The 21,915-nt window shown below is 44.3% G+C and overlaps 2 protein-coding genes across 3 annotated transcripts; one reads left to right on the top strand and one right to left on the bottom strand.

Moving 5' to 3' along the window:
* Window positions 1-1,099: 1,099 nt before the first annotated feature.
* LOC129119766 (C-type lectin domain family 2 member L-like) lies at window positions 1,100-18,333 on the bottom strand. Of its 2 annotated transcripts, none has more exons than XM_077178354.1 (5): window positions 17,766-18,333; window positions 17,017-17,100; window positions 16,029-16,213; window positions 15,276-15,376; window positions 1,100-1,966 (listed from the first exon to the last, which is right to left on the bottom strand). In XM_077178354.1, the coding sequence occupies exons 1-5, from the start codon at window positions 17,812-17,814 to the stop codon at window positions 1,906-1,908; spliced, it is 480 nt and encodes a 159-aa protein (XP_077034469.1). In that variant the 5' UTR covers window positions 17,815-18,333; the 3' UTR covers window positions 1,100-1,905. The 2 variants fall into 2 exon arrangements, with proteins under 2 accessions (XP_077034469.1, XP_054487922.2); XM_054631947.2 differs by lacking the exon at window positions 1,100-1,966 and adding an exon at window positions 12,046-13,642 and having other exon boundaries at window positions 17,766-18,273.
* On the top strand, window positions 1,617-11,902 carry LOC129120032 (killer cell lectin-like receptor subfamily G member 1). Its single transcript, XM_077178355.1, has 7 exons — window positions 1,617-1,751; window positions 5,960-6,037; window positions 7,275-7,373; window positions 7,992-8,132; window positions 8,478-8,629; window positions 9,059-9,153; window positions 9,776-11,902. The coding sequence occupies exons 1-7, from the start codon at window positions 1,670-1,672 to the stop codon at window positions 9,906-9,908; spliced, it is 780 nt and encodes a 259-aa protein (XP_077034470.1). The 5' UTR covers window positions 1,617-1,669; the 3' UTR covers window positions 9,909-11,902.
* Window positions 18,334-21,915: the final 3,582 nt, after the last annotated feature.

Here is a 21,915-nt window from a genome sequence, read left to right as displayed (position 1 = left end):
GTTACCTCTGGATGGCTGTGACTGGTTTAGGAGGAAATTATGTGAGAAGAGACTGCTGAAGTGTGTGTGCAGTAATGGAAAGAGAGTGAAAATTCAAACAATCCACCTTCTACCTCTCCTTTATGGACTAAAGTTTCAGAAAAACCCCAAATAAGGAAATGGTGTTTAGTTCAGGGTTGGGTTTTGGTTATCATTTTTTTCCATTTCAGAGCCTGACTATCCTGCTGTAAAGGATGCTGACAAGTTCAGGGGAAAACTGATTCAGAGGACAAAGTTCTGTTGCATGTGAGGCTGCTGGTATGGCTGCTCTGTAGGTGTCTGTGAAACAAACCTTATCAGGCTGCAGCTCACGGTATCGATCTATTGTTCATTATCAGATAATGAACCCCTCATGATTTAGATACATTGCTTATAAATCATACTCAGGCAGCACTTCTGACTAATCTGTTCCATGACTATCAAAGGTTCTTTTTTTTCTCCCCCAACACCTTTTTGTTTGTGCACTTAACACCGTTACCAGCGTTGAACATCATAAGGGAAAAATCAGTAATAGGAGTTCACAGCCCCAAACTTAGGGTTTTTTCAAGTCCCTTTGAATGTAACCAAACCCTGAAAACAGCCTGTATAAACGTTATTTTCAACAGACCCATGTAGGTTTGCAGACCTTTTCTGTGTTGAACTTGGAGGGAATTTTCTAAGTGGGAATAAGGTACAAAACCCAGAGCAGGAAATGTCATGCACAAGTCTCCATGTCTGAGTGCTTTAAATGTATTTTTAGGTATTAGAAGGTATTCATGTTTCAATTAAAATCTGTGAGGCTCCCCCCTGACCTGAAATAGAGGACAAAACCAATGTCATCAAAATATCCTGCAGCAAACACATGGATAATGAAAAAGGAGTTTAAGGTAATAAAGGCAACTCAGGTTTTCCATTTGTGGAGTTGTTGGCTCAAGCAGGAAATAGTTCAAGCAATAGGAACAGCAGCTCCTTGTAACTACTGTAATTGTTAAAGTATGGAAACATTCTTGTAAAAAGCATTGATCATACTTTTTAAAATTTTATTTTGAGTTGATGTTAACGCGTCATCAATATCACCTAAATTCAGCTGTTAAACCATTGAAGTACTTTGTGGGTGGAGAGGTTAGAATTTGAGTTACATGTTTGAAGCTGTATGGTTGCAGTACATTAACCTCAAGACATCTTACACTGTTACATGTCCTTCTTGTTTGTCTTTCTTTCAGGTGGATGGGCTGTGTCAGATCATGCACAGGAGCACAAAACAGCCACAGCACAGAAATTGTACTCTCTACTCTCCTGAGAACCAGCAAACCTTTCATACCTGTGTAAGTCCCTTTTTGGGCATTCCTTAGAGAATTTCCTCTGCTTTGACCAACAAGATTTTTTCTTATATATTAGTGAAAATGATGGGCTTTAATCTTCATTTGCTCCTGTATTCTGAAGGGCAAGAAGAGACAGAATGGTGGCTGAAAACAGGCTTTGAAGCTGTGCTGAAAGAAGTAACTCAGTGACTTCCTTTTTTTGTGTTTCTCAGCCTTCCTCAGAGCCATAACACAGCATGTGAGTGTTTTGGAGGTAGGCAGAGCTGAGACAGGATGCAAATGACTGAGTTAAAGCTGCTCTTTCCATAGCTCTGAGGACAGGCTCACGGATGGCAGGGGACGTCACCTACGCGGCCGTGGCGATGCTGCCGAGGGAAAGGCCCCGCGCTCCTTCAGGGACACCAAACCCAGGTAAAACCTCTTGGGGACACACTCTCTGCTCTCTTGAGCTCTCTCGCTCTTTCCCTCTCACATTTCAAGTTGGGTAAAACTAGTAGAACGCCATAAGATGCTGCATGGGAAGGGCAAGAAGGTGGAATAGCGGATGAGATCCTCAAGGTACAAATCAGCCAAGCTGCTCCAAAGCAGAACCACCAAAGAGCAGCAGGTCAGGTCTGGGTCCCAGGCTTTAAGTAACAGAATGAGAAAGAAAAAGTGTTCATTGGTTGAGTAATGAGCATAATGTTTCTTTTTAAATGAGTAACATGATCAAGACAATGCTCCACTGAATTACTACCAAGCCCACTAATCAGATCAATGTTTATGTTCATGGAAAAGGAGCAGTAAATTAACCAGGAAATCAGGAAACACGTAGCAGTCTAAAGTGCAGCCATTGTCACTGAAGGAAGTACTGAATGTCCCCTAAAAACTTCCTGCTCTTTCTCGCTAATTTTCCAGTGGTGATTTTCCAGAACCAAATTACCAATCTGTGATCATTTCATATTTTTGTAAAAAAGCCCCAAAGGATTGAGCCAGTATTCAGGGTAAGGAGATGATTTGAACTAAATTTTCTGAAGAAGTGGCATTTCTACTACTTGGAAAAAAAAATGTAATTCATTTATGAAAGCATTTGGACAAAATTCTGGATCACATCTAACATGAATGGCAGCTTATTATGAGCAAATAGAAAATTCTCGTTACATCAGACTAAGGATATTTTCATGCTTTCATTAGTAATTATTGTATTTATTCCCTTAAGGAAACAGCATTGCGTAATGAGCATTTTTAGATGTTCTACTTACAATGGAGATTAATAGTGATGATGGTGCTCTGAATACATGCACTTAAATGACAGAAAATAATAGCTTTTATAGATTTTTACAAGAGTGGTATCCAAAAGATAAAAATTAGTTCACTTTATTATATATATTTATAATATATATATATTATATATATTTATATATATATAACATATGTATTTTATATATGTAATATATATACACTTTATTATATACATGGCATGAAATACTACCTTAAATTCTGTGTTCATGCACCTATGGATGTTGTTTGCACTGCTATAACCTGCACAACACAAAGTGGTCTTGCCTGGAATTTTACCCAATACCCAAAGTGATAAAACTTATTTGTGAAGGGAGACAGACATCAAATCTCGATTAGAAGACATCCAAAACCAGTCCTTGATCATGCTGCCTAAAGGAAAAGCTCAATTTTGGACAGGCCAGTTCCAATGAAATTTATCATTAATATGTGGATGGCTCTTAGTAAACTTTTGTTGAACTGATTTTAACTTATGATATTTTCTCACATGAAGTTACTGGCCATGGTAATTAAGTGATTTCTCAATGCCCTGTTCCCTTTACATATTTAACCTCTCAAAAATGCGAATCATTTTTGTGGATGTTCTGTTCATACTCCAGTGCTTCCATCCCCTTTAAGAAACAGGCACCAGAGATCCACCCAGTAGTTCTACAAGCCTTAGTTATTCTATCTCAAATATACAGAGACAAAATCTCTTAACTAATCTTTTCTTCAGTGTTTACAGCTCCCAGTCTCACTTTCTCCAGTCTTCTCTCTGATTATACTCAAATACCCTTTGTTTGATTTGGCTTGGATTACAGTTGGACTTCAGCTGTCACTCAGGTGCTCTGGATAACAGGGACGTGGGGCCACATTTCTCTTCACAGAGAAAAGCAAGGCATAACTCCCCAAGGATATTTTCTGGGAATCACAGCCAGGAACCTCAGAGAAGGAAAAACCAATTCTTATCTCATTTGCTGCTCCTGTGTTGTGCCAAAGTAGAATGCAATATGGAGATTGTTTACCCAAAATGATGGTGTTTTGTTTCCTTGGCCCATCAGGGCCAAGCACATGTCCAGACTGTTGGTCAGCTGACAGTCACAAGATTCTGTGCAGTGGAGTTGAGTGCTTGTGCAGTTTCAGTGTAGATATAGTTAATATAGTATAAAATAATATAGTGTAATAAAGTAATTAATTAGCCTTCTGATATCCATGGAGTCAGATGCATCATTTCTCCCAGATGTTGGGGTCCCCTGCTTTACAACAGGAATGAAGGGATTCTTGGATGCTCTGCCAGAGTGTGTTGAGGAGGATTTAGCAATGGCACTATCTGTGCCCAGGCTTTGCTAGGTGCAGGTGCTGTTACCGTGCATGTGCTTCAAAAGTAGAAAAGTGTTCCTAAATCCCAGAAGGATAAGCACAAGTGAGAATCCATTTTTCAGTGAAAGACTCTGGCAGTTTTTGTGTCCCGATTCTCTCACAGATAATTTGAGAGCTGCCTGATTATGAATCCTGAGTGGCTACACAGAACTTTCCCTGGGAGAAGGACAAACCAAGGAGAGTTCAAGTCTACCACCAAACTAACCCACAAGCAGTTGTAGCCTGCTATTGGTTGTGTCCTTAACTTCTTGTTCCTCTCCTTAACCTCCTGGGCTGCTCTGGGTGTTGACCAGGGCCACCTGGAGCCTCTGGAGTTTCCCCCAGACTCCTGGATGTGCTGGCCCACATCTGGACACACCATTCCCTAAGAGACCTGCCCAGGAGCACTCCCTGGCTGCACATTCACCAGGCAGAAGCTTCCAATACACAGGGATGTTTTCTGCACCTGACAACAGGCACAGGGAAGCGTAGTCAAATTTCAGTTTCAGTGGCTGACAGAGATCTCCACCTTGTTGTTGAATTAGGTGAGGGTGTGGAAGCATCCGGCAGAATTACGGTTATGTGGTGTTTTAAAACCCCCTGCTGACTTCCGAGGACTCTGCATCAAATAATAATTCCAGCATTCAAATAATCATACCAGTCCATACACACTGTAATAGAAGGAATGATTTTGGTTAAATATTCAGCTTGCATGGATAAATTTTTTTTTCTTATAGGCCTAGAGATATTTTTTGAAGGAATAAATGTGCATTTGAGAGACAAATTATTTACTAACAGTAGCAGAATGTCTAAAATACTTATTTTAGAAGTACCTCCATTTACAGGGCTAATACATTCAAAAGTTTAAAAGTCCTGAGTGTTTTTGGAAAATTATTTACATTCTAAGAAGAAAAACTTTTAGGGCATTTGATTTGAGAACAATTACATTTAATTCACAAATTTTCTGTAGTTCATTGAATTAATAATTTGAAAGAAAGCAAACAACCAAGTGTATTAGGTCATATTCTCTAAAGTACAGACTGTCTCCCCTATATGAATAACCCTTACTTGCCAATCAGGTTCTCAGTTGGTTTTTTAACTGTAAAACCTCTCCATACTTCAGTAATTCTCATATGAAATGCTGCCTCATTTTAACCTAATGAAACTCTCTTCCTCTGACAAGTTTTTCCCTCAACAGTGAAATTTAATACAACATTTCTTTTTAAAAGCCGCAGTGGTCACAAACTAGGGTGGTAGCTCAGAAGCTTCTTCTTGATACAGATGGATAAAAATCTCTCCATTTATGGAACCATAAGCAGTGTCCCAGAGGTCCAAATACCTTCCATAACACTAATCAGTAGCTCTGCAAAATACCCAGGTAAATTATATTGAAAACATATTCAGAAAGAATCCATGTGTCTTGAACACACACCATGAGATTTTAATGACAAGTTTTGGTTTTGTTTTGGCAACGTGCTTTTGGAAAAGGATGTCTTCAACCATCAGGTCCATTGCTGCTGCAGGCAGCACCTGAAATACCCTGGGATAAGCACTCACAAGTTAGGAATGCCCCCAGGAATTGCCTTGCTGCAGCAGCATTTCTCTGAGTGCTGGTTTGCATTTGGCACCTCTCTACCCAACAGAGCAGTGGCGGGTCTGGTGCCCCTCCAGCCCCTGTGGGACCTTCTGAGATGCCTTAGAAACAGATGGGATGCTTGCCATGGACAAGATCCAGCTCCTTCCCATCCTTCAGGCTGTTTGTCTGACTCCTGCTCCAGCCACACAGCACCCAGCAGTTCAAAGCTTATGGAGGAGGCTTTTCCTGCCTGACAGCAGGAGGAAGTGGTAAATCATCATCTTGCCTGCCGTTGCCTAGGAAAAGGAAAATGCTGAACAAGCAGCCCTGGAAACACACCCCCCTTTTCACACAGGCTCCGCCTTTATTGTTCCTCCACCTGGTGATTGGCGCAGCCACAAATGTCAGCGCTGCCCTCTCCTTACAGGAAACACCATCACCTATGCTGAGCTGCATGTGAAGCCCCAGCCCCAAGGGAGCAGCAGAGCAGAGACTTCCGCTCCTGGTACTGTGCAATTTTGTTTGGTTACTATTTATAGATGGAGTTTTTCCGATTGCCCACCAGTGAAACCTGCTATCAAGAGTCTTTATGTACACTCTCTCAATGAAGGGCTGATCTGTCATTTCATCTGCTGCTTTTCTTCCTGGCTTCTCAGATTTTCACTTTCCTTTTAAAAATAATACTGAGAGATGTTTTTAAAATAATTTCTAAAAAGCCTTTGTGCCCTACATGGGAAATGAAGTAAAGCAAAGAAAAATTGGTTTAAAAAACCAAACAAATGTTTTTTTTAGAACCTTCGTGGGGGAAGAATCCCAGGGATGCATTTGGCTTTGAAAAAAAGCAGGGTAATGTCCAGGTCTCTATGTGCCATTAGTGCCTGGTGATTGTCACCCTCCCTGTACTGGGAACATCATACCAGATAGGTCAGGCAGCCAGAGGATGGAGCAGTTGCTCATCTCACACAGGCAAGGTCAGGGAAACAGAGGTTATGACAGTGCACATCTATCTTGTGGCACTGGCACCTTAACCCCAAATCTCCTCGGGTTCTGCAGCTTCCTGAGGGTTTTCCTCTGACACACACAAATGACAAACAGCTGGAGAGATGCTTGGTTTGATGCACTTTCCTGTGTTGTGCCAGGGGGTGTCAGTATGGAGGTTTTTTTCAGTGCATTTAGGGAAGTTATCTTTGCACTGCAGGACAGGAACAGTAACGCTTGGGAACAGAGAGGAGGAACACCCCACTGCTTGGGAACAGAGAGGAAGAACACCCCACAGCTCATCCCTGACACCCTAGCCATCCCTGACACCTCAGCCCATCCCTGACACCTCAGCCCACCCCTTACAGACACCACAGCCTGTCCCTGACACCACAGCCTGCCCCTGACAGACACCACAGCCTGTCCCTGACACCACAGCCCATCCTTGATACTTTCCCTGAACTGCTCTGCAAGGTCCTGCAGGGTGTGTGTGTGGGTAGGTGAGAGGAGGCAATGCTTGAGAAAAATAAGTCAAAGGAGAAAAGGCAAATTCTTAATGGTTGACAATCACTTGCTCTAAGTGACCAAACATTTGATTTCACTTCCACATGTGCAAAATGGATGCAGATTTTTAATAAGTTAAATGCCACTGCATCCTCCTGACAGCAGACTGATTTTAGGCAGATGATTTCTCTGTTGTTTCCCCAGTGTTAAGTTTAAGAGTGCCAGGACCTTAAGCTGCTCTTCCTTCTGCCTCCCTGCAGGCTGCTGGCACAGGAGCTCAGCCTGGTTCTACGTAGCACTGGTCCTGGCAGTCCTCGTGCTCATCCTGCTGGGAGTCGTGGCCATACAAGCCAAGCAGTGTGAGTAGATCCTGCCTCCTGCTTCACCCCTTCACTGCAGACATGGTTAAACCTCTGAAAGAGCTGAGAGAAAAATTCCCTTAGTGGCACACTAGAAAGGTGTCAATTCGTACACAAATACAGGAAATGAGAGACTCCTGACAGGGGCCTGGAGTGACAGGACAAGGGGCAATGGCTTCACACTGACAGAGAGGAGGTTTAGATTGGATATGAGGAAGAAATTGTTCCTTGTGAGGATGGTGAGGCCCTGGCACAGAATCCTCAGAGAAGCTGTGGCTGACCCTGGATCCCTGGAAGTGTCCAAGGCCAGGCTGGATGGGGCTCTGAGCACCCTGGGACAGTGGGAGGTGTCCCTGCCCATGGCAGGAGGGTTTTGGAATGAAATGATCTTTAAAGTCTTTTCAAGCCAGGCCATTCCATTAACATCAGGAGGGCTTTGCTCACTGAGCTTTACTCACTGTGTTTGCTCCTAACTGTGTCTGTACCAGGCAATGTACACAGAGACATCCTCACATTCACAGTCCAGCTCTGGGTACAAGACTGCATTTCCTTAACCTTCTTGTTAACCATGACCTCTTTCTCTTATTTTTTTATTTTTTTGACTTTGGACTGTTCCAGTTTTGAAGGGCATAGCAGGAAAATCAGGAAGTTTGCCCCACTATGGTCTGAACAGCACCAGCAGTGACATTTCTTCAGAGAGGACTGTCTCAGCAGCACTCCTGAAACGGCTCATGGAGGAGCTGTGTGCAGATGGACAGGGTGAGGCATGTTACTCCTTTCCAGCAGAGAGGATGTGTGGTGTGCACAGTTCTGTTGTCTCTGTTCCCATTTCTCTGACACCCTGCAGTTTATGGGAACTTGTGGTGCTCCTGCAGAGCAGTAGTAACAAAATCTAAAGTAACATTTTAATCACGATAGTCTTGCTCTTCTGTTGATATAAAGTTTCCAGTATTTTCATTACATTTCTATCTGCCAGGAGCTGCTGTCAGAAGTGCCATATATCCTCCTCTTGTCCTGGAGAACACTTTCCGGACAATGGTTCATAAACAGAGGGAGGAATTCCATCCATTGCAGGAGCTAAATATTCCCCCTGTCCACCCACAGGGACAACGTGTGAGCTGTGTCCCCCTGGCTGGCAGCTGCATAGGGGCAGATGTTACTTCTTCTCTGAGGAGGCCAGGAGCTGGGAGGACAGCCAGAAAAACTGCCTGGCCAGGAAATCCCAGCTGCTTGTCATTGAGGATGAAATGGAGATGGTGAGTCTTGCAGCAGTGACAGGCCTCAGCCAAACACTTCTCCAAGAGAAAATGGCCTGGATGTCAGGAGTACACATAGACAAGCAAGAGCACCACCAGAGAAAGGATCTGAGTCTCCCTGCCCAGGAGCTGGGTTTGGGAATGTCATTAGAGCAGAGCTGAAGAGGAGAAGCACAAGAGGTGCCAAGTGTGGAAGCCAGAGTAGCTTTGACAGGGAAGAGGAAATGCTGGGGACTTTCCACTGCTTGGCTCTGGGAAGAGAGGAGGCTGGTCGTGTGTGTGGGCTGATGGAAGGGGCTGCTCTGCCATGGCTGCATCCCTGCCCTTGCTCTTCAAAAGGAAATAAAAGCTGTGCATGAGGCAGGAGCATGACCTGGGCACAGCAGGAAAGCTCTTCTGTCAGGTAACATCCTTCTAATCATTCCACAGGAATTTATAGACAACAAAGATAAAGACACCAAATATATCTGGATTGGCTTGCACACTGAAGGCATGGAGAAAACAGTGGAAGATCACAGAGTGAGGTGATGATTGTTGGGGGGAGGATATCTTTGGGGAAAGCAAAATGCAATATCCCTGCTTGGAAATACAATTCTGAATCTGAGCTAATTACCCAAAGCACAGATCTAAGCCTGCAGCCTCAGGTACCTATCCAGAATCTATTTCATGGCCAGTTCCAGGTCAACAGGTTCCTGCTGGGCACTTTGGGAAACTGATTTCTGCTTCCAGGACTAACCACAGCCACAGCTCATATATTTATTAATGCAGTGACATAATTACACACTTCTGCTGAAATCCCTGCCAACAAACTCTGTCACTTTGCAGACCATGAGCTGCCCTGCCTCTGCTGAAGGTGATACCTGTCACCACATAGCACTGGCTGGGATCTCTGCAGCTTTCTTCAGCACTGTGGCTGCATGGGGAGGATCCTTATCGTTGTAACACTAATAATGCCAAGCATCCATCCCTCAGAAGCCAGCAGTCCCTGCTGGGGGTGCCCAACCCATCTCTGCACAGCTGCTGTGCTTCAAGGGGGTGGTCAAGTAGGCATCATCCACCCCTCTCACCCAGAGCACTACCAGGATTTTAAAGCAGTGCTGAATTTAAACACAGCAACTCATTGCATTCCTTTTGGTCTCTCGGCAGGACTGCTCTAAAAAGCAATGAGGCTGACAAGAACTGTGCTGTTTACAGAAGGAAAAACCTGATCCAGGCAGATAACTGCCAGACCTTAAAGGAGTGGATCTGTAAGAAGAATGCAACTTTGCTGGTGCTCTGAGCCACATTTCCAGACAGCAGGCAGAGCTTCTCATCAGAAGACCCATTTTACAGACAAACCAACTTGTGATGTAAATGATTTTCATCAGACCTGCAGGGAAACTTGCACTTTGCTGTGCTGTGCTCCCTAAGAAGGCAGAAGACAGGTCCTGCAACAGGGCTGCAAGCTGGCCCACAAGGATTCTGGGTGCTGAGCCTTCACACAGACAGATTTTGGCAGCAGCTGCCTCAGGAAGGGTCAGAGGAGGAGAGATACTCATGGGGAGGAGCACCGTGCACATAAACAGTGTGATGTGCAGGAATTGTGGTCCCTGTGGGGATGAAAGGTGTGCTGGGCCCTCTGCTGCCACCCCTGCCTGCAGGCAGCTGCTGAGCTGAGGACTTCTTTTTTGGGTTTCAGGATTTTAGTGTTTGTTGAAGTTCGTGGCCTTGGGGTTTTTTCCTTGGGGTCTAATTGTGACTCACAGAAGCCACCTGAGGGCTGGGAAAAATGCATTTATTGGACAGTGTCTTATTCAAAGCTGCTGCACAGCTACTGGGTGTGGACAGCAGATCAGGCATGAAGTGACTTGTAACACTGGTTAATGTGCTGATTGCTCCCATCCTCTTCTGCTGCTGAGCCTTGGAATCTGAAGGGATTAACTAGGGAAGGGGCTTGGGCTGCAAAACAACATTGCAGTGCAAGGAAATAAAGTTGATAACCTTCCTCTCCACCTATGTTTTGTCCCTTTACACTGTAAATTCCAATTTACATTGTAAATTCCACAGTTATGGTAAGGTGAGGTGCCAAAGACTGCTGAAATAAATACCTGGGAGTGCACTCAGTAAATGCATTACTTAGGCACTAAAGTGTCATGAATAAATGCTATTTCTGGGTCTAGAACACAAAAATGCTAAGAGCAGTCTGACCTAGTGCCTTTATTAGATTCCCATGTTTGACAAAAATGAAGAAATGTCATGAATTGAAGGTGCTACTCTAACAAAAACAGCACCAACTGGAATTTAAGTCCTTACAGCGACGAAAAAGAGAAACAAGTCTAACATGGCTTTTGAGATGGTGAGCCTTTACCTCATCTTTGCTGTGATGCACACAAATAAAGGCAGCTGCAGTTTAGCAGAGATGTTTTTTGATACATGTGCATGCCTAGGGAGGGTTAATATCCAGCACTTTAGGGCTGCAGATTTAAAAGTGAACTGTACCCTCAGGGACTTCCCTTCAAATAACAACAAAATCCCAGCACAGATTTGTCACGAAGAATGCAGCATCAGCAGCTCAAGACCCATGAGAAACTGCTGTTATGTAAGAGCAAAGAACAAAAATCCCCCAAACTCAGCACAGCACGTGAGGGGAAGAGGATTGGTTTGTTCATTCTAGACAGAGAAGCAAAGAAAAGGAAACACTCTGAAATGAGTAAGATCATCATCTATACCTATATAATACATCCTTTATAGAGAGAGAATTTCTGACTGCTGAGAAATTTTCACTTCAGGGTACTCACAGCACACCCTCCTCCATGCAGTGGAGTTGACAATTGCTGGTTTTCTAGCAGATCTATCTTGATTCATGCTGAATTTAACAAGAAAAACAAACCCCTGCATGCTGGCTTCTCTCAAATTAGTTGTGGTGTTAAGGATTTAACAATATCCATAAAACATCTACGATTTGGGCCTTCTTGCTATTATTCATGTAATTTAACAAGTTTTTGCAGGGCCTTACTGAAGTTCTTACCTACAATTTAAGCAGTCACTTATTTAAAAGAAAAAAGAAATGACCATTGAAGTACTTCATCAAACTCCACTCTGAGTAAAGCAAGTTGGCAGAGTTTGCAGCTTCACTCTTCTTTTCTTAACATCACTGAAGAAGTTCATTGCATCCCTGAGGAGTCAGATTCCAGAAGAGCTTTCACTTTTTAACCTTTTGTTAAAAGTGTGACTCATTATGAGGTGTTAAAAAGGGAAAAGCATTCTTTTTTGGATCAAATATTCTGCTTCATGTCAGCCCCAACATTATGATTAAAGATTTTTTCATGTTCAAAACATTAATATTTTACTTTGCTCCAGATTTTTTTTTCACCAAAATGGTGCCTGAGATGAAAAATACTTTTATTATTCCAATATTAAGATACAAACCACTGTAATTCAGGGGCTCTGTAAAGATATTTATTAAGTATCTTTTCAGGACTACCATATCCTTCACATACCATATCCTTCACCATATCCTTTGCACATACCATATCCTTCAGAATCAGGTGAATGTAAAAACATTGCAGAATAACACCTTCCCCCCAACATAAAAAATAAATAGATAATTAGGCTTTTTATACTGTAGAGTCCTGTTACTGTGCCTATAAAGCATACAAGCAATTAAGAAAAGTGTAATCCAGCAAAATTAGTGATTATATTTAAATAAACATCTGAAAGGCACAAGCTGCTGACAGTATCCATGTGTATGGTCCTGCTACAGTCAAGTCCTTCTATCACAGAAAATAATGAAGGTGAACTTCCCATTCTTCCTTCTCTGGAAACTTCATAGTTATATTCCTTCCAGGCAAATTCGCTTCCTCTGGGTCAAATGACACTTTTAACCTTTGGACAACGTGATAGATATGTGTGGGACTCAGACAATCAGAGGGATTGTGCCCTAATCCTGTTCAGGCTCCCAGGATTCCAAGAGCACTGGAGGCTGCTGCTGAAAAAGTCACCTACACCAGGAAACACTGACTGTCCACCTGGAAATGTCCCCTTGCTCAGAAGCCTCACACCATGACAAGCACAGGGCATAAGGGAGACACAGAGAAATATCCCTTGCTGCTAATTCTCTCATTTCCTTCTCCTGATTTTGCCTCCTTGCACTGAGGACTATTCCTACATTTACACATTAATGCCTGTAGCTTCACTATCACCCCTCCAGTTCTAACTCTTCTCCCCCCCATCAGTGCAGATGCTCAGGTAAATAGATATTCTTATCTATTGTGGCCTTTCTTTGGCTAAAGAAAGTGTTGTGAGGATAACTTCAGGTGCAGTGCAGCTACATAAATCAGCTTGACAGTGTTATCACCAGGATTTAACAAAATTAATGTAACATAACATTCACAAAACGTGGAATACAATGCAAGGTACATCCCATCAAATGGAGAGAGGAATTTGCTGTGATCCTGTCTAAAACAACAGTGTTCACTTCTGCATTGCCCTGTATCCACGAGGCACTGGCAGCCCTCCAGACAGGCCCACTCCACCACCCATGCACACAGAGCCTGGCAAAAGGAAAAGCAGAACAAAAACCTCCAACTGCACACCCAAAAAGGGAAAGAAAGAGCAGCTGCTCCTACAAGAGAAGAGTAAATGGAGGAAATATTGATGGCACAGCAAAAAGAAACTACAGCTGGGCAGTAGCTGGAAAAATGGGGCAAGGAAATGACTTATCAAGATGCTGAAGAGAGCCTTTAAAATGGTATCTTTAAAGCTTTCCTCCATGGGTGGAGAATTCTGGCTACCAGAAAAGTCATTCACCTCTGGGTAGGAGCTGGGACACATTCCCAGGTCCCAAAGCGTAGGCATAGCCTGTGTAGGCATCATATCAGAGCTCTGAGTGTCAGGGGTGGTGGCTTTGTCCACCTTTATCTTGCTGAGTTGATATTCAAGCTACAGACCCATTTCCTGGTTAAAGAACATCCTGAGGCTGAGACTCCTTTGGACTCCAGATAGGCACAGCTGCCAGAGCCTTTTACTTCAAACCTGTCACGGAGAAGGGAAGACAGGATTACTTGGACACCCACAATCAAATATTGCAGTAGAGCAAAGGCAGCTATGGGCATCTCAGGTTCTCTTTGAATTCTTTTTGAATAAAGTGTGATTTATCTCAGGCAAGGCACCAGAGGAGGATGATGTTTTGTGCCTTGAAGGGAACACCATGGAGGTTGTCTTTTCTTAATGGTATCTCGTGCCCAGAATACAAAATCCAGGACTTGTAGTACTCCTGCATCTTGTTTAGTGGTCACTTAATGTGAAACACACCCTTAGAGCAGAGACTGAAACTCAGGTTTGCCTTTCTCAGGGATGCTGTGCCATCAAGACGAGCTCCACTACCTTGCACCTCCACATCCTCCTATCCAGCTCAAAGGTTCCAGCAGAAGCTGTGAAGGAAATGCATCTCTAATTTCTCCCTTCCTAAGAACCCAACAGGCACTGTGCTTAAGGGGGTGGGGGGAAACAAGAAGCAAATCTCAGTTTCCACACTGTAGGTGTCCCTACATAAGAGGTGAGGACCTGTCAGCAACTCTGTTTTCAAACAAAGGGCTATACAGTTCTATGGATAGACCAAGCAAACTGGAATGGTCTCTGGAAAAGCCAAGGGACAAATCCTCACCAGTGTAGTGACACCTGAGCTTAGATATCAAGGTGTTTGCCCTCCCCTTCAGGAGGGGCAGTTTGAGGCAAGCAGTGAGGCAGAAGTCCAAGAATGGGAAGAATCTCACTGAAAATGAAAGCATCAGTGGATGTTTGTACTGCAGACAGGGGATAAAAGAGTGTGAAGGACTGCAGTTTTCAACTTGAGGTGCCCACGTGTTCCTCACATCTCACATTAAATGCCTTTGTCAGATCAAGCCTTCAGGGCTTGGGGATGAAGTGAACATAGTCACACATCACCAGTAGTGTCACAGACTTAAAAGTACTTAAATTTTCCACTTTTTAAGGTAATTTCAGACTTGTGAAATCTCCTTGCTTATGCCTATCAATGGTAATTGTGCTAACTCCTGCCAGCAGCTGCTCCAGGATGAGCTGCAGTGGCCTCTGAGGAGATGGGACAGCTGCCAGGGAGAGGAACAAAGTGCCCCACACCTGACACTGCTGGCACAGAACACAGGGCCCTGGCCACAGAGCAGCTCATGCAACATAAATTCCCATCTTCCTTCCCCTCCAGCAGCCTCTTTCTGAGGAACATTCTATAAAAATGAAAACATGTCTTAGCAGTCTCCCAAATCCCTTTGCTATTAACTTCACACAGCTCACATGCAGGTTTGTATTGTTGTAAAATATATTCTATGATGAGGAATTCGTTGGGGGAGGAATCTTCCCTTCCTCCCCCAATTCCCTTCCTCCCCCTGCTTTTGTGTCTCTTGGTTTCCCTTTCTCTAATGTCTGTTACCATCAGCCTGCCTCGTGTCGCTTCTCAACATTACAAACTCATCCCCTGGCTTTCATCTGCCACAGTTTTAACAATGCCATCTGAAATCTTCATTGCATTCCATACCCTCTCCATCCTTTCAACATAATAACAGACATTTCCTACGAGTCACTAGATCTGTATTATTTTTCTTACTCCCCTATAATCAAATATCACCATCAAAACCCCTCCACATCAACTTACAGTTCATTGTCCAATGCTTCTCCATTTACCCAAAAGAACTCTTCATTTCTTTTATAGAGTCCAATCCATGGGTCTTGCTTTGTTATCTTCATCATAAACCTCTGTAGGAATAAACCCACATGAGAAAAGAAGTTCTGCATGTTCAGTCCAGCTATCAAAATACAAAGTCTTTGATCCAGGGCAAAAGCAAAGCAACAATCTAGCCTTTCCTGATGAAGAAACAATATTAAAACCTAAATATACAGAGACTGGTGACTGGGATAGGTTGACTGACCTAGAGAGAGGCTATTCTAAAATATCAAGGTCTGCTATCAAGGTCTGGAACAGACACAAAAGAATATATTCTCCTAGGCCTTTGTTCAGGGTGGAATGTTTCCTAATACTGTAGTATAATATAGAAAAAAAATGCTCCAAGCTGCACTTCAGCTAACCATCTCAATATGAGAAAACAATTGTTTAATTTAAGATAAATGAGATGCAACAGTGTTTACCCTGATAGATGCCCTCAATATGACAATTTATAGCTGTGAGCAGCACCAAATTTAATTCAGAGAAGTATCAGAGGTTTTCTAAACCATTAACTGCTCAAACTCACGTTTCCTGTTTTCAGGGAGAAGAGGCATGAAGTCTTCTGCAAGCTGTGACTCATTGTGGTCTTACATCAGCTTCCTAACTGTTCAGCTCAGGAGGATGCAGAAGCAGTTCCCTGGAAGAGAACTGGGGGACAACAGGATCCCCCTGTGGTTCCCTTACCAGCTCCTGGTGATTCTCGATGACCAGCAGGGAAGCGTTGTGGGAGGAGCACTGGCTCTGGCTGGAGTTCCAGGCAGCCTCACTCTCTGAGAGGAAGTAACACTTCCTCTGGAAGTACAGCCAGCCTGATGGACACAGCTCCAGGGGAGGACACACTGGAAACGTTTTGGCCAGAGAAGGCTTTACTGGGAAAAGACAAAAACCAATCTACTCCGTTTTTCCAGCTGGGAAAGGTTTTACTTTCTGACTGCATCATCTAAAATAATCCCAGTCTAGCCACAGCATTGTTACCTCTGCTCAGCTGTAATAATTATCGTAAACTAATGATATATTCTGGATCCTGCACCCTTCTGCCTCTTGACATATCCTTAAAAGGATGGTCAGGGACAGGTTGGTAGAGGTAGCTGAGAAGGTGATCATAAAGTGTCACCCAAGGACTCTTCTACAGCTTAAAAATTCCAACAACTCCAGTTTTTGCATGCATTGCTTCCTCACAGTCAAATTAATAATTTTGTTTATTATAGTGGCATTTTTGAAGGACTGCAGATTGGTAGGACAATCTTCCTGTTGTTATTTGTTTTCTTGAACTTGGATTAAGACCAACAGTGATGTGACAAACTTGATACCAAAAGTAAACTAAGACTAAACTGAGCCCTCCCTAGTCCCACTGAATCATGTGGAGCTGTTCCTGCAGCGGCCCACAATTTCAAACAGAAATCACAGAATCACACAGGATCACAGAGTGGCTTGGGTTGAGAGTGATTTCAAAGATTATTTTGTTCCACCCCCTGCCATGGGCAGGGACAGATTCCATCAGATCAGGTTGTTCCAAGCCCCATCCAGCCTGGCCTTGGACACTTCAGGGATGGGGCAGCCACAGCTTCTCTGGGCAACCTGTGCCAGGGCCTCAGCACTCTCTCAGTATGGAACCCCAAACCCTGGTAATTTCTACTGCTAATTATATCTTCTTTTAAAATTCCTTACTTACCAAACTGGATACAGGAAATCAGAATGACAGCAGCAGTAAGGACTCCAGCAACAGCTCGCCACAGCCAAATGTTTGAGAACAGACCTGAAAAAATGAATGCAAGGAATTAAAAAACAAAACAAACCCAAAATAACAAATAAGAACCAGCTGACAGGGGAGTAGAGCCTAGGACACATGAAACTGTTAAAAACAAATGTAACTCTCTGTGGAGAGCAGGCTAGGAGCCGAAACATTTAGTTTATCTTCGCAAGGCTTATCCGCTAACAAGAACTCTGAGTTACGGTAAATTTTAGTTACATCATCCAAAACTTAAAGTGATCCACAGAGAAAGAAACGAGCATGGGAAAAATGATGGTGGACACTAAATGCCTAAACACGGCACGGATAAGTTCCATGGATAAGAGGCTGGAGAGGAAATAAGAAAAGCCATTGGTTCTGGAGCCCAAAACTTTTCCTGAGAAATATCCAGCCTTATGCCACAGCCACAGCTGTTTAGTCTCCTTTTGCTCCTGTCTGCCCCAGGGCTCTGGAAGCACACAGGCCCCGCCGCTGCTCTGTGTCGGGCAGCGCCGGGCCGAGGTGTCCCCTCAGCAGGGCCCCCTCAGCAGGGCCCCCTCTCCTGGCGGTCTCTCCGCTGCCAGCCCGGCGCCTTTCAGGCGCTGCGGCGGCTCCCGGGGAGCATCCCCGGAGGGCTATCCCGGGTCCCCCCCGCATCCCAGCGCGGCCCCTCAGTGTCCCCCGCCCGTCACCTTTGGTGCCGCGCCCCGCGGAGCCGCAGCGCTCGGCGCCGCTGCCCATGGGCGCGGGGCTGGCAGGACCGGGGCCGCCCGGCCGCGCTGGGGCCGCAGCGAGACCGGCCGCTGCTCCCTCCGATGCCGCTGGTCCCCTCGATGCCGCTGCCCTCGCTGACACTGGCCCCGCTGCACGTCCCCAAGGGCATGGCCTCGGAGCGCGGGCTCTGTGCCGAGGGGGACCTCGGGCCGGGAGCAGTCACTCCGCAACTCCGGAGAAATAGGAAATGGGGACGCTTTCAAGGAGAAGTCGGCTCCTACAAAATCTCACCGGGATCCTGTGACATCAGCAAATTCCAGGAACCAACGCGAAGGGAGAAGGCTTTGTTTTGGTTTGGTTTTGTCTGGTTGGGTTTTTTTTTTGGTTTTGCTTTTTTCGGGTGTTTTGGTTTTTTATGGTTTGGTTCCCCCCCACAATTGTATTTATTTCATGTGAAAAACGCCAGTCACTTATTTTTAAAATTTTAAAAGTTCAATAGTAATAAAATGGTTATAAAAATAGGAATACAATTAGAGTAATAATAATTTGGACAATTTGAATTAGGACAATATGAGACAATAAAAACAAAGAGTTACGGATGTCCAGGTACCTTCTTCTGGGCAGCAAAAGCTCGAAAAAGGACTCCCGTTAACAGAGGATTAACCCTTAAAAACAACAGCCTGTTGCATATTCATACACCTCATACATGATGCATAAATTCCATTCAAACACAGGATTCTGTCTGGTCATCATCAACTTCTTCCTCTGAATCCTAACAGCACCTTCGAGCCTGAGCAAGGTGGGAAGAAGTTCGTTTCTTCTGATAAGAGAGCAATAAATTCTTTTTCTCTGAAAGATTTAGGTGTTTTGTGGCTGCTATCTCAGTGCAAGTCCTTTCTTTTAAAAAGTATCCTACATAGCATAGTTTCTATTTTAACATTTTGTTATAACCCAAAACGATATTTAACACACTACATAAGAGACTTAATACAGCATAACTTTCTAACACAACACATATAATATTCATTTTAATATTTGCAAAAAGCCAATCATAAAATACACATATTTCACATTTCATATTTATTAATTTTCTTCTTTTGTATGGAGAAGGAGAGTAAAATCAAGTATTTAAACAATTACTTAAACCTCTTTGGAAAACCTGGCCAGTTGATTTGCTTTACCTAGAAAAACATAAAGCCTGATGATGCTGGCTTGCCTGTGGGTGCAATAGAAATTTCAGCATTGCTTGGAAGACAGGGCCACACCTATCATCCATTTCATCTGGTGGATTTGCACAATAACTGCTGTACTTACAACAGATCCGGGCTGTGCTGTGTGTTCTAACAGCCTGAGGAACATGGCTCTCTCCAAATCATCATGTGGGCTGTGTGTGAGGCTGGTGAAGAATTCAGCAGTGGTTTATCCAGAATAAGCATCCTTCTGTACCTGGGCAGGAAACTTCAAAGAGAAAACCACGGGAATGGGGGGTTACACTTTAAGCTTTCACAGCAGTCTCCAATTACTGTGATTGTCAAGGATTCTGAGCAGTGGTGAGTTGCTGAAAACCATCTCCAGGTGCTTATGTTTACAGCTTAGAAAGAACCATATAAACTTTATACTTTCATAAGTATAATTTGAATTGCAGGTAATTTTAGCCTTTGCCTGCAGCAGGAATTCATTTAAGCACTGAACTGGGAGAGCTGGACTGGTCAAAGTTCTCAGGAAGGCACTGGGGAAGAAAAGGAACGATAAAAGGATGAAGAAGAATCCGAAAGATGTGTGACAAGGCTTAAGGCATGGTGGCTTCAGGGAGTCTCGGGAACTGAGGATCCCCAGGAGAGAAGAGGTGATGGGTCCAGAGAGCACAAGCTGGAAACTTTTCCAGAGGTTTTGCAAGACATGAATCCAGAGGGGCAGAGGATGAGAGAGGGGTGTGGAATTAGGGCAGCAGGGAGGTTCAGTACCTGCTTGATGTAGAGCATGTTTTACATGCAAGGAGACAGTGGAGCATTGGTGTGTGCACAGCTGGCATTCAAAGAACAGCTTATTCAGCATTTATTGGCTCTGAAGGAGTGGCTTGGGCTCCTGCCATTCAGTCCTGCCTGTCACTGAGGTCAAAAATAGCATTGTGGCTTTTAACCACAGAGCATTCAGAAGTGAGCACTCCCTTCATGCTCACCCACAAGTACAGAAGGTAATTCTCACAGCTGCAGGAGATTCTCCAGGCTGGCAAAAAAACCCTGAGAAATGCTGTCAACATAGCTGTGAATCATCTGACCTCCAAACCTACTGTTATTAACCCCAGATGCTTGTAACTGAGACACTCACCTTTATCTTCACTTTCCCTGATCAGTTTGGCTAAGAAGCCTCCAGACAATTCCTAAAATAGAAGATGGTAAACAAGATAGGAATTTCTTGAAGGCTAAAGGCAGAAATACCCTCCAAAGTGAATCACTGGAAAGTTACTTTAAAATATTGCCATGATGTAGGGATAAAAATGCAAACATTCTAAGGAAAAAGCATGGCATTGTACAAGAGGGCTTTCATGGGACTGACTTGAAAAGGCAGAGTTGGATCCTGTGGTGCTGCCACCTGCCTGCTGCTACCCCAAATAATCCTTGATTACCTTTTGTCACTCATAGAATCATGGAATGGTTTGGATTGGAATAGACTTTATCTAACTCCAACCCCTCTGCTGTGGGCAGAGACAGCTTCCACTATCCCAGATTGCTCAGAGCCCCATCCAGCCTGGCCTTGGACACTGCCAGGGATCCAGGGGCAGCCACAGCTTCTCTGGAAAACCAGTGCCAGGGCCTCAGCAACCCCCTGAGTATTTTTCCTAATATCTGCTTTAAATCTTTTCTGTTTTAGTTCAAAACTGTTCGCTCTTGTCCTGTCACTATCTGCTCATGTAAAAAATGTAAAAAATGTAAAAAAATCTCTCTCCTTCTTTTTTCCCAAGCTCCCTTCAGGCACTGGAGGGCCACAATGAGGTCACCCCAAAGCCTTCTCTTCTCCAGGCTGAACAATCCCAATTCCCTCAGCCTTTCCTCCCAGCAGAGCTGCTCCATCCCTCTGATCCCCTTGGTGTCCCTGCTCTGGCCTGGCTCCAGCAGCTCCCTGTGCTTCCTGTGCTGGGCCCAGGGCTGGATGCAGCTCTGCAGAGGGGGCTCAGCAGAGAGGGGCAGAGGGGCAGAATCCCCCCTGCCCTGCTGCCCTGGGGCTCTGGGTGCAGCCCAGCACAGGGGGGCTCTGGGTTGGGGCAGGGTCAGCTCTCACCCACAGCAGCCCCAAGTCCTTCTGCCAGGGCTGCTCCCTCTGCTCATCCCCTGCCTGGATTGATCCCAGGGGCTGCCTTGACCCAGGTGCAGCACCAACACTTGGTCCTATTAAATCCCATGAGATTCCCATGGGCCACTTCCCAAGAAAGAACAGAATTCCTCTACAGATAATTTGTGGTTCACCACAAAGCAAACACCACACTTAGCACCTTGAAAAGTCACTCCCCATTTGAAGCCTTTGCTGCCACAAACCCAAAATGGTTCCAGAAAGTCCAGTGTGTGCTAAAAAGGAACCCAATCTGCCAGTGATTGCTGCAAGCTCTGTAACACTGTCAGTGCTACCTTTAAGGTGTTCTTTGTGCACCCTGAACCCTGCTTGCTGTTCTGACAGCAAGTCTGCATTGGCAGTGAAGCCTCCCTGAACTGCCCATTTGGCGGTGAGAGCCATTTCTTGTGTTGGTACAGTTGTCATTTAGAACCAGATAAAATTGTTTGCATGTGCAATACTGCATGAACTTCTTTTGTTTACATAAAGTATCACTTGTCTCTGAGATGTCTATTCATGTCTGTCTCTGCTTAGTTACTTCTGTGCAACAGCTTCTGGACTTTTTAATGGTTTGGAGTGGTTTCTTTTAAGAACCTTGCCTTCATTCACTGTTTTCTCCTACAATAAAATCAAAATCCCTTGGTTGTGATTTTTGCCAAGATACTCAGAGCATTTTTTTCCACCAAGTGTATCCTAAACACCACAGCTGGCTTGAGACACAGTTGGGATACAGGTCCATAGAAGTAGGGTGAGCCCCAAGGATCAGCTCTTGGAGGTGTCCCTGTCACAGGTTCTCCTTGA

The sequence above is a fragment of the Agelaius phoeniceus genome, chromosome 5, assembly GCF_051311805.1.
Source record: "Agelaius phoeniceus isolate bAgePho1 chromosome 5, bAgePho1.hap1, whole genome shotgun sequence".
Lineage (NCBI taxonomy): Eukaryota > Metazoa > Chordata > Aves > Passeriformes > Icteridae > Agelaius > Agelaius phoeniceus.
Note: the sequence above shows the minus strand (reverse complement) of the source record. Positions and strands in the feature narration are given on the sequence as shown.

Coding starts and splice junctions, on each gene's coding strand:
- LOC129119766 (XM_054631947.2), bottom strand. CDS start 17,814: ATGGGCAGCGGCGCCGAGCGCTGCGGCTCCGCGGGGCGCGGCACCAAA. Junction 16,214..17,016: donor GATTTCCTGTATCCAGTTTG/GTAAGTAAGGAA, acceptor GTCTTTTCCCAG/TAAAGCCTTCTCTGGCCAAA. Junction 15,377..16,028: donor TCGAGAATCACCAGGAGCTG/GTAAGGGAACCA, acceptor TTATTCCTACAG/AGGTTTATGATGAAGATAAC.
- LOC129120032 (XM_077178355.1), top strand. CDS start 1,670: ATGGCAGGGGACGTCACCTACGCGGCCGTGGCGATGCTGCCGAGGGAA. Junction 6,038..7,274: donor AGCAGAGACTTCCGCTCCTG/GTACTGTGCAAT, acceptor GCCTCCCTGCAG/GCTGCTGGCACAGGAGCTCA. Junction 7,374..7,991: donor GGCCATACAAGCCAAGCAGT/GTGAGTAGATCC, acceptor GGACTGTTCCAG/TTTTGAAGGGCATAGCAGGA.